Source organism: Sycon ciliatum, chromosome 12, assembly GCF_964019385.1.
Source record: "Sycon ciliatum chromosome 12, ocSycCili1.1, whole genome shotgun sequence".
Classification (NCBI taxonomy): domain Eukaryota; kingdom Metazoa; phylum Porifera; class Calcarea; order Leucosolenida; family Sycettidae; genus Sycon; species Sycon ciliatum.
The window spans coordinates 5,567,718-5,580,256 of NC_088654.1; the positions used below are offsets into that span (position 1 = coordinate 5,567,718).

General features: G+C 50.4%; 2 protein-coding genes across 2 annotated transcripts in view; both read left to right on the forward strand.

Moving 5' to 3' along the window:
- Positions 1-1,993: 1,993 nt before the first annotated feature.
- On the forward strand, positions 1,994-2,860 carry LOC135827889 (uncharacterized). The gene has a single exon (XM_065340326.1). The coding sequence runs from the start codon at positions 1,994-1,996 to the stop codon at positions 2,858-2,860; it is 867 nt and encodes a 288-aa protein (XP_065196398.1).
- A 9,276-nt stretch (positions 2,861-12,136) lies between these two features.
- The window catches only part of LOC135827890 (uncharacterized), a 29,752-nt gene continuing 29,349 nt past the window's right edge, over positions 12,137-12,539 (forward strand). Inside the window, exon 1 of the mRNA XM_065340327.1 lies at positions 12,137-12,244. The gene's annotated coding sequence lies outside the window, so the exon portion shown is untranslated. The remainder of the gene's footprint in view (positions 12,245-12,539) is intronic.

The following is a 12,539-nucleotide window of genomic DNA, read 5'->3' on the forward strand; positions in this document are numbered from 1 at the left end:
CCCACACCGGAGCTCACGCTATTCCGCCGACTTTACTTGACACTTGACTGACTCACGACTGCCATCCAGAGCACACGAGAAGTCCATCGAACCTTCGACTCGGCAAACCTGGAAGAAAGCACCACTCCCTGCTCAATACACAGTGTTTCGGGGAATTCACCCCTCATCAGTTGAGCTTGAGTAGGCTGAGGAAGATTGTGCCTGAAGAGCACCACTTATATAGTGCTCTCCAGGCACAAACATCACCAGGGATACAAACTTACAGAGACGCTCCGTTTCCAGCGCAACAAACACCTCGTGAACACCAGATAGCAGCGTGAGTCAGTGTCGCTCCTGGACGGTGAGACAGACGTCGAGGACCCTCGGTCATTGGCAGTCGTGAGTCAGTCAAGTAAAGTCGGAGGAATAGCGCGAGCTCCGGGGTGGGGAGCAAACCCTTTCTTACAAATCATCGCCGAAGTCGCAACCACTACTTCATACTGTTGTGCCCAGCGCGGGCCTGCGGCTAGTTGATTTGAAGGTGACAGCGTTGCGAATGACCCGACAGCCGCGACTTTCTCTGTGAACGGTCACAGGACCCACGTCAAAAATTTACGACTCAACTGTAGGCATTCACGCGTTCAGCATACTTTCTTCCTTCACAGGTTTCAGAAGTGAGCAAGAAAGATTTCGATGAACTCTCGATCTCCGCGTAGTTTACTTGTAGCTCGAGTCTGGTGTGTGTGGGCTCCTCTCCAAAACGAAGGGTGGTCGAAAATCTTGCAGGCTTCAGATAGAATCTCTTTTGAGAGAACGTTCTGGCTAGTAGATTGTGCTATTCATCATATTTGAAGAACAAACTTCGTCGTTCAGAAAAGCTATTTCGGAATATTTTCAGTCATGTAATTTTTGCATGCCGATCTTGCTAGAACAGAGACTGACTTCAACTGATCCAGCATACAAGCAGCACTCGATTTGTGTTTTTGGAGAGGATGGGTGACAAGATTACGGAGTCAGAAGTGGACATCGTCGACGATACAGAGACGAAAATATAATGAAGATGGAAATGAAAATATGTTCATCTCCAAGAAGGTAATTGAGTACATCAAGCACCTTCGTGTGTGTAGCTCTGTCTTTCTTGGGGAAGACTCCACAGAAAAACAATGTCCAGCTTGTTGAAACTGAAACTGCCTCTCAGTTGAATTCGTTCAGGAAGACATCTATTCAAGACAACATTGATCCATTCTCAAGAACCATCGTAAGAAATTAAATCAAGTCATGTTTATCGATAAGAATGGCGAACTACACCAGAGAAGTATGAGAGTCTTGTTTTGACTGCAGGAAACTGTATTTCAATATTGTGGCTCAACGTAGTGCTTACGCAGTTTACTGCTTCGAACATATCTTCATTCCTACTCCCAAAATAACTGTATAATGTATTGATGTAACATTATGGTACATGTGTTGTGATTCAAGCCATCACATGACCCGCCGGAATGGATTTTTGCACTCTACTATCATGCCCACATTATATTCTACGTCTACAGGCATGCATACTTGTACGCACGCAAATGTGCCATTTCCGTATACGCATTTCCTTTTCTCACCTTTCCGTTTTTGGCACATGGCACACAGACCCCCCATGCAGTTGGTACGCACTGCTGGCATGCTGACAGCTCCTGCGTACAAAGGTTGTGCCCTTTTCCGCAGTGTGTATTTTTCTGTAATCTTTTGACTGGTGGCTTTTGTGGCCATGCTTAGAGTTTTTACTGGCTTCTTTTCTCTTCTCTCTGATGGGAGATGTTTGAGATAATTTGTCCAGCTATGAGCTAAATTCTAGCTTACGCCGGTGCTTTCTGTCGACCAGGGGATTTGGGGATTTCGAATACTATAAGCCGCGTGATTTAGTGGCACGCGTAAAAGCAACCCACTAAATTGGTGACCCCGTTACGAGCATTGGCTGTTTAGGGCAGCCTCTGTTATCCAACACAATAAATCCCACTCCTGGATCGTCATGGCTGAGCAAACTCGCACCCCCACGGGCCGTGGTCGCGGTGACTCTTCGTTTCTAACCACACCCGCTGGGGATAGACAGCCCGGTGGTCTCAGCCAGACAACCGTACCGGCTCCGCCTGTCGCGGCCGCAGTCAGCCTCAAGCTCCCGCCGTACTGGCCGAAGGACCCTGCTATTTGGTTCGCCAAAGTCGAAGCACTGTTCCACACGCGCGGAATAACGAGTCAGCGAACCCGATATGATTACATTGTTGCTTCTCTGGACGCAGAATTCGCCATGGAGGTCCGTGATTTGCTGCTGGAAGCCCCGCCGACCACTCCTTATGACACATTGAAGAAGGAGTTGGTTCGTCGCACCCAGACATCCCAACAGCAACGCCTACAGCAGTTGCTGACAAAGGAGGAACTGGGCGATCGCAAGCCCTCACAACTACTTCGGCGCATGCAGCAACTCCTGGGAGACCGCACTATGGATGCTGAGGTTCTGAAGGAGCTGTTCATCCAGCGTCTCCCCTCCAATGTGCGTGTAGTAATTGCTTCCTCCTCCGACTCCCTGCCCCTGGATAAGCTGGCTGATATGGCAGACAGAGTGCTGGAAGTGGCCCAACCCACACCGATCATTGCTGCTGCTCCTGCTGCCTCCAGTGCCGCCTCGGAGATCGCTGAGCTCCGGGCCCAGATCGCCGCACTAACGACCTCCATGGACAACATGAGGAGCCATCGTGGCCGTTCCAGAGCGAGTACTCCTGCATCGTCCCGGTCCAGCAGTCCCAAGCTGTGCTTCTATCATGCGCGTTTCGGAAAACGTGCAAGGAAGTGCACCACGCCGTGCACCTATGCCTCGGGAAACGGGAGCGCCAGGGATTAGTGGCGACCACCACCCCTGGCTCGATGGTACGCCCTGGTCGCCTACTACGTGTTGCGGATAGTGTCACTGGCTTTACCTTCCTGATTGACACTGGAGCATCAGTTAGCATTGTGCCGCCATTGCCATCTGACAGAGCTCGCCCTCCCGCTTCGGTGCAATTGCAAGCTGCTAATGGCACGGCTATAACGACCTTCGGAGAGCGCTCCCTGCAAGTGAGCTTAGGTCTCCGCCGTCGTTTCCACTGGCTCTTTATTGTAGCAGACGTGACATGCCCTATCCTTGGTGCCGACTTCCTTGCTCACCATGGCCTGCAGGTGGATCTCCGCCATAACTGTATTCGTGATCCACATACGACGTTGGCATCAGTCGGCCACCTGCACACCATGGACAGTCCTGCTCATGTCGCACCACTCCCAGAACACTCATGCTCTCGGATCCTGGCGAAGTATCCGACTTTGACCGACGTTAACCGGAGTATGCATGCCCCGGTTAAGCACAGTGTCACGCACAGCATAGTAACCCGTGGTCCTCCCGTCCATGCTCGTGTTCGCCGCCTCGCACCTGATCGGTTGACAGCTGCTCGTCAGGAGTTTGAACACATGCTTGAGCTTGGCATAGTGCGCCATTCAACGAGCCCGTACGCATCGCCTCTCCACATGGTCCCCAAGAAATCGGGCGACTGGAGACCCTGTGGCGACTATCGGGCCCTCAACGCCGCCACCCAGCCGGACCGCTATCCTCTGCCGCACTTACATGATTTCTCGGCTGCGCTCCATGGTGCCACAGTCTTCTCAAAGATCGACTTGGCCAAGGCGTATCATCAAATTCCGGTACACCCGGATGACATCCAGAAGACAGCAGTGGTCACACCCTTTGGCGCATTTGAATTCCTGAGGATGCCATTTGGTCTGAGGAATGCTGCACAGAGTTTCCAGCGCTTCCTGGATCAAGTCCTTCAGGGCCTGCCATTTGTGTTTAGCTACATCGATGATCTACTCATCGCTAGCAAGACACTCGAGGAGCATCTCTTACACCTCGACACCGTCCTGCAGCGTCTTGCCGAGCACGGCCTCATCATCCAGCCTCCCAAGTGCGTGTTTGCGGAGCCATGTCTAGAATTCCTCGGTCACACCGTGGATGTTGAAGGCATTCGTCCGCTGCCCTCCAATGTGCAGGCTGTGCAGGAGTTCATCCAGCCCGCCTCCTCCCGCAAACTCCGCAGATTCATCGGCATGGTGAATTTCTACAGGCGTTTCGTACAAGGCATTGCTGATCTCCTCCATCCACTCCATGAGCTCATCAACCACAAGGTCAAGCAGCATACCTTGTCCTGGACACCCGCAGCCGTGCAAGCTTTCTCTGCCGTCAAATCTGCACTGGCATCCGCTACCCTCCTTGTACATCCCAAGACTGATGCCCCGCTTGGCTTGACCACAGATGCGTCTGATGTCGGCATTGGTTCAGTACTCCAACAACTTGTGGATGGTCAGTGGCAGCCTCTGGCATTCTTTTCCAAGAAATTGAAACCGGCTGAGACTCGCTACAGCACCTTTGGGCGTGAGCTCCTCGCCATCTTCTCGTCCATTCGTCATTTCCGCTATCTGCTTGAGGGCCGTTCGTTCCACGTCCTCACGGATCACAAGCCGTTGACATTCGCCATGAGGACCATGTCCCCACCGCATTCGCCCCGTGTACTACGTCAGTTGTCATTTATCAGTGAGTTCACGACTGACATTCGTCATATCAAGGGTGTCGACAATTCAGTCGCAGATGCATTGTCTCGTGATTTTGAAATCTCTGCTGCAACTACAGCCGCTGCTGCGTCCGGTGACACTCCGCCTGCTCTCTCTTCTGTGCCGCTTGATTTCAATGCCATGGCTGCCGCTCAGGTGGATGATCCTGAACTTCAGCAGCTGCGCACAGCCGACGACAGCTCTCTGCAGTGGAAGTCCGTCTTATTGCCTTCTAGTGCTTCCCCAATGCTGTGTGATGTGTCTACTGGCTCGCCACGCCCATTCGTCCCTGACCGCTTCCGGCGAGCTGTCTTTGATTCCCTCCATGCCCTCTCTCATCCGGGCATCCGAGCATCTCGCCGTCTCATTGCCGCTCGCTTTGTCTGGCCCGGTATGAACGCAGACATCAAGCAGTGGGCCCTGTCCTGTCATGATTGTCAACGAACTAAGGTCACTCGTCACACCAAGAGTCCGGTGGGTCGTTTCTTGCCGCCAGACCACAGGTTCGATCACGTCCACATCGACTTGGTTGGTCCTCTGCCCTCCTCCGGTGGTCATACGTATCTCCTTACGTGCATTGACAGATTCACTCGTTGGCCTGAAGCCATACCTATTAGTGATGCGTCTGCTGCCACTGTCGCTACGGCCCTCCTGTCTGGTTGGATCTCAAGGTTTGGCGTCCCGTCGACCATCACCACAGATCGTGGCGCCAACTTTGAATCCCGTCTGTTCTCTCAGCTACTCCAACTCCTCGGTACTTGCCGTGTGCGCACCACGTCCTATCATCCCCAAGCCAATGGCCTGGTGGAGCGCTTTCACCGGCATCTCAAGACGTGCCTCAAAGCTAATGGTCGGCCCGAGCAGTGGTCGTCGGTCCTGCCTCTAGCGCTGCTTGGTGTGCGCGCAGCTTTCCGCGTTGATCTGGGCTGCAGCGCTGCTGAACTCACCTATGGTACTACATTGCGTCTGCCGGGTGAATTCTTTGCTCCTGCTCCCGCCTCGGCTGATACTGCACCATATGTTGAGCGGTTGACTGAGCTGTTTGCCAACCTCAAGCCTGCCCAGTATGCTCCCCGGCAAGTTCAGGCCCGATCGCCTCCGTTCATCAGCCAGGCGTTGTCTACCTGCTCCCATGTGTACGTTCGCGTCGACAGTGTGCGTCGCTCGCTCCAGGCTCCGTACAATGGCCCCTATCGCGTCATCTCCCGGTCAGCCAAGTTCTTTGTGCTTGACATCCATGGCAAGTCCGACACTGTCTCCATCGACCGCATCAAGGCCGCCTATCTCGCCTCTGCTGACGGAGTGTGAGTAGTCCTTTCGTGTACTGTGGTGCGCGGCCTGCCTCTGTTCAATTGTGTGTGCGTTTGGCTTTCAGTATTGCCTGCTGGTCGTGTTTTCTCGTGCACGCTCCTTTTTCTTTGGTGCTTGCTTTCCCTTCTGCTACACTACGTCCGCATTCCGTCATGATGCATTCTGTTTTCCAGTACATGTATTGGTACTTCGGGGTTTATTTTGCTTTCCTTATCGTATGCATTTCGTTCCTCTTACATACTGGTGGGGGAGTATTGTTGTGATTCAAGCCATCACATGACCCGCCGGAATGGATTTTTGCACTCTACTATCATGCCCACATTATATTCTACGTCTACAGGCATGCATACTTGTACGCACGCAAATGTGCCATTTCCGTATACGCATTTCCTTTTCTCACCTTTCCGTTTTTGGCACATGGCACACAGACCCCCCCATGCAGTTGGTACGCACTGCTGGCATGCTGACAGCTCCTGCGTACAAAGGTTGTGCCCTTTTCCGCAGTGTGTATTTTTCTGTAATCTTTTGACTGGTGGCTTTTGTGGCCATGCTTAGAGTTTTTACTGGCTTCTTTTCTCTTCTCTCTGATGGGAGATGTTTGAGATAATTTGTCCAGCTATGAGCTAAATTCTAGCTTACGCCGGTGCTTTCTGTCGACCAGGGGATTTGGGGATTTCGAATACTATAAGCCGCGTGATTTAGTGGCACGCGTAAAAGCAACCCACTAAACATGGTCTTTCTCGTTGTGCTGCTGTAACGTGTACTTGTATAAGTACATGCATACGAGCACTGTGTACTGTTTACTGTCTCCTTGTCAGTGTTTTGGGCGAACCACCACTCCTTCATTTGTCTTTCAATTATTAATTTTATACTTGCAAGTAGAAATATTCACTCACTTCAACTTCTTTTGATTGCTGGTGCGAATGTAGCCTGCGATGCCTACTTGTTAGTGAGAGTGCACCAGACATGTATCGATATGTATGTCTGACGAGATGTTCTTGAACTGGCATGCTGCCTTGACAAGAGCTTTGCTTAGATAAGGTTTAGAATTGGGTGCTCAATGGCCTGGAGGAATTAATCATGTTTGCGATCAGTATCACCAAGAGGACGGTTCTTCCGTCTACGCATCTCTTTTTGGCTTGTGGATTGGTTGAAAAGAGATAAAATAATAATACAGAAATACTTGTGTCCAAGTGTCGTCATGAAAACAAGTTCTACCTCCGTAACTTTGTCCGCAAGGTCACGTGAATCTAGATGGTAGTCCCGCTGCCTATTTGTGTGTGTGTGTGTGTGTGTGTGTGTGTGTGTGTGTGTGTGTGTGTGTGTGTGTGTGTGTGTGTGTGTGTGAGTAAGTAAGTATGCGCGCGCATGTGTGAGTGTGTGCGTGTATGTGTGCGTGTGTGTGTGAGAGAGAGAGAGATAGAATGTGTGTGTATGTGTGTGTGTGTGTGCGTGGATGTGTGTGGATGTGTGCGTGTGTGTGTGGATGTGCATGTGTGTGTGTGTGTGTGTGTGTGTGTGTGTGTGTGTGTGTGTGTGTGTGTGTGTGTGAGAAAGGCACGGCACAAGTGTTTGGCTGAGCGCCAACTTCCCGTCCACCAACAGCGTGGTTCAGCACAGTGCGTCAGTTGCTGCCGATGGTTCCGCAGTAAGGGTGGGCTTGCAGTTCATCGCTGCCAGCCTGCACTCCCTGAACATGCAGATACGGCATTGACGGCGTCTCTCGCTGGTTGCTGCTTCCAGCATTGTCAACGCTGCAATCGCTGCTTCAAGTCCCGGGCTGGTTTTAACCGCCATAACTGCAACCGTGGAAAACGTCTTGCTGCAGCCGATAGGGAATCACTGCCGCTGATCTGCATGCATTGCCCGAAACGTTTCCGACGACAGCAAGATTTGACGAGGCACCAGAAGTCCTGCCAATGACGGTGCACTCCAAACTCTGGCCCCCTCCGGGGGTGACATTGCCCAATGGGCAGTCATGCTATAGTAGTAGTAGTGTGTGAGTGTGTGTGTGTGTGTGTGTGTGTGTGAGAGAGAGAGATTTAGAGAATGAGTGTGTGTCTGTGTGTGCATGTGTGTGTGTGTGTGTGTGTGTGTGTGTGTGTGTGTGTGTGTGTGTGTGTGTGTGCGCATGAGTGTGAGTGTATGTGTATGTGAGAAAAGGGAGAGAGTGTGGGTGTATGTGTGTGTAATGGTGTGGGCATGTGTGGTTTTGGCATTTAAGCCCCCAGCTCTATTCTATGTCATTCACGCTGGAACTGCTGCTGCATAGCCCCAAGTCTGAAGACTTGGCAACTTCACGCCTGCACCTGACTCTTGCGCTATGATACGCATCGCCTATGATACCCCTCAGAATTTCCCACCTTGCTCCCCCTTATGTTCAGGCTGCCCATTTAGGAGCCATCAGTTGCCTGACGATCGTAGTAATACGTGAAACTCAGAGTTGTGACAAAGCCTCCACTCTCTCTTGTAATACAGAAATACCTGTATTCTGCCTGTGACTACTCACAGAGAAAGAGTGGTCACAACTGTACATTCCGCATGTAACTTCTCGCATGGAATTATAGTGGTCACAACTGTATTCTGTGACCGCTCATAGGGAATTATAGGTCCCACAACAAATCCTGCAGTACGAAGCACCCTGCGAGCAGTCACGAACTGTGTACTTTACACATGTACATGTATGGTGATTTGTGACTGGTCATGGGGCATTGTGACTGGTAAACTAATTTGTGACTGGTCATGGGGGATTTGTGACTGTTTGACTGGTCACGGGGACCATGATTGGTCACGGGGCCTTGACTGGTCACTGAGTCCTACATATATTATCAGCTACGGCGTAGCTGATAATATAATTATGTGGCGTGTCCAGGATTTGGCTGAGGGGGGGGGGGGGGGTTGCGGCCGGGATCAAGGCGGGATGGGGTGGGGGTAGATGACATCATGCTACTGTCCCAGGTCAGCCATTTTGAAAACCGATGTCAAGAAGCTCCTCTTGTAGCCCCCTTCTTCAACAGTTATTCACCCGAACGGCCCCAGAGACTGTTCCGGAGGATCAGCGCACCACACGGGGGACAAGTGTCGAACTTGCTTCAAGTTCCCTTTCTTCGTGGGCCTGCGGGACGATCGACCATGATGTTTTGGGGAAGCATTCTCTGGAACGCTCTACCCCCTGATTTTAGAGTGATACGTGTCCCTGGTCCCTTCCGAAAAGCTCTTTCTGCCATTGATATACTCACTTTGTGAATATCCTCGTTAAACTTTTATTATCTGCCATATATTCCAACCTTCTCATCTATCACATTTGTGCATGCATGTCTATAAAATCAACCACGTGTTCCTGACTCCATGAAATTATTGTCTTTCTATTTCTGACTCCATGAAATTGTCTTCATATAAATTTTTCCTTTTCTTCTTTTGGTCCTTTCTGTCTTATAATTATTATTATTATCATTTCTTGTTTTCCCTTGCATATCATCCCTTCATCATTCTGTGAGAACCTGTCCTATGGGCAGGTGAGAAGGCATCTCTGCCTGCTCATTTGGTGAAGTAAAATAAACAACAACAACAAGCCGTAAATCTCACACACCACGAGCAGTATTTCTGTACACGCAGCAACAATGTACATTGTAAACTTCAAATTTGCCGTTAGGTGAGCGAATCAACTGCAATTATTTATGCGAGTCCAACAATTTCTCACCGCTCGCAAAGAGTCAAAGCATCCTTTACATAGGCAGCGGTACTTGTCACTGTGCGCTGTTCTTCATGTTCTGGCTACTCGCTGACAACAGATTCTTCCGCGTCTGGCGGAGTGTGACTGTCAGTCGAAAGTTCAACTGGAATAACAGCGACTTCATCACTCCCACTGTTTCCTGTTGGAGCGGCAGCAGGAGTTGCGCCGCCACAGGAACGCTTTACAAAAATTCCAGGCTCTGCTGGCTAGAGCTTGGCCTTTTGGGATGTCCCTGAGACATCGAAGAAAAGCCTTCGAGTCAACCAAAACACGATTCGAACGAGGATGATCGCCTGAGCCCTCGGCATTCGAATCGTGTTTTGGTTGACTCGATCGAAGACTTTTCTTCGATGTTTGTACCGTTGAAGACGCGTCGAGCGCGTCCCAGCAGGGATCACACACATTCACACTGTACAACAGTACCCAGTCAGGTCACCGTGTTTCTGTAGCCGCGCCGTGCATGCTCACTACGTAGACTCTACTCTGTAGACTGTACTGTACTACTACTACTAGTCTGTAGTGTGTACAATCAACACCAGCTCGACCGTGCAACCGCTTTTGGACAATCGTTTCAGGCCGCGCGCGCCCCGACGGCGCCCTAGCGCCCTGCCTATTATTTTTCGAAACCTAGGTCGAAATTTTTGAGGGGGGGGGCGCGCGCCCCCCGCGCCCCCCCCCCCCCTAAACCCGCCAGTGAGCTACACACACTTGATAGGAATCAAACGCGTTTCCACTGTATCTCTGAGTTTCACGGTTTTAACCGATTATCAGCTACATAGGTTTCCCATAGCTTACTGGATTGATATTCGTTCGTTACAACCAACCTTCCGTTTTCTTTTCTTTCTTTTTCCTATCTCTGCTTTTCCACAATACCCTTTGAATTTTTATTCACAGTGGGTCCAATGCTATTTGGCATTATGCCTGTTTTTGATTTCCACTATAAATAAAGCATACAACAAGAACAACAACAATCTGCGGTACCACGCGAACGCAACTGACCCTCAGCCAGGCTCAATCTGAAGGACACTAGATATTGCAGCTAGCCATGTACCACTGCCAAGTGACCAGAAGCAAATCCCGCAAAAAATACTATGCCCACTCGTCTCCGGATGACGAAGGATCTTCTCAGCGAGATCAAAACAGAGCACAAACAGTTCCGCACCTACAAGGCGAACCAATTAGACTCTGGCTGGAAACTCTACACAGCTCAGCGAAACCGAGAAACCGCTCTTTTGCGACAGGCTAAGTCAGATTTTGTCCAGCAAACAATGTCGACGGGGAAAACCTCCACCGTCTACTAATACACCTGAAGAACGCCCAAGGAAACAATTCCCACACTAACGACAGCCAACTCCACTGCAGCCACGGCCATGGAGAAGGCAACAGCTCTCAACGAGTTCCTTATCACCCAAAGCCAACAGTCAACCAACAAGACCTCCCTTTACCACACCAGACAACAGCACCACCCCTGACACAACTCATACTATAAATAAAATCGCAATAACAGAGGAGGAGGTCGAGAAACTTCTAAGCAATGTAGATACTGGCAAGAGCCCAGGCTTTGACAACAGTGGAATTGAACCCGCAACCTCTCGATTGGAAATCGACTGCACATACCACTCCACCATATGAACACTCACACACACACACACACACACACACACACACACACACACACACACACACACACACACACACACACACACACACACACACACACACACACACACACACACACACACACACACACACACACACACACACACACACGCGCACACACACACACGCGCGCACACACACACACATACACACGCTCAAAGGCAGCACTGTGGACCCTGGTTAGTGCCAGGTGCTACCATTCCAAGGTAATGAATGTCATGTGCATAGCTTCGGGACCGAGAGAGCTTGGAAGCTCAGGTTCTATGCTATGCTTTTTTGCCTAGCTGCCTAGCTGATGACCAACCTTGCTCATACAAATCCAGCAAGTTGGTGAATCAGCAGCCATTTCTTGGGAAATAGACTGAAATATGGACTTTGCAAGATGAGCATGGCAAACAAAATGTTCTTCTATTTTTCAATCCCATAAAGCTCTCCTGAGTGTAGGTTTTTCCTGGAGGGCTCCGGCAATAGCGCGAACATCTGCACTGCGCCACTGTGATTGGCGCTGCTTTTAGGAATGCGTTGTTTCTAACAACACTGAGCGTCATTTGAATCTCCACCGCACTGATATACATTCTCTTCAATTAAATTTGTTGCCTCCTCGCCGAATATTTAACTACCAGTAGAGCTAGCGTTAGCACTGCACATGTCCAGCTTCACCATTGGCAGCTTGCTTTCACAACCTTGCTCGTACTACTGTCTGGAGAAGTGACGCCACCCACGCAGTCAGCCCAGTTTTACGCACTCATGTTTGTGTGTGTGTGTCTGTGTGTGTGTATGTGTATGTGTGTGTGTGTGTGTGTGTGTGTGTGTGTGTGTGTGTGTGTCCTGCAGCCCAAGGCTGCTTTCCGGGCCAATGTCCAGCTAATTCAGTGTGCCATGTCACACGTACCTGGCACACTTGCATATGCAACCCCGGTTTCACAAAAAGTTCTTCCTATTGCACAGGTGAGAGTAAGAACAACCACCAGAGATGGACAGACAGACAGAGAGACATGCGGACAGACAGATGGACATGTTGCGAAATTGTATTACGACTATGTTTTACGCATGTTGTTGTATTTGGTTCTTATCTTGTAGAGTCCAGTGTCTGATGTCATATATGGTCTAAGTGTACGTGCGAGTATGGTGTGATGTGTGACGTTCATGGTATGTGGTGCATGCAAGAGTACGCGTTGTCAGAGTGTGAGGATCTGCTTCCGTCTGTGTGAGAGTGACTGTCAAGTGAATGCTGTACATGCAC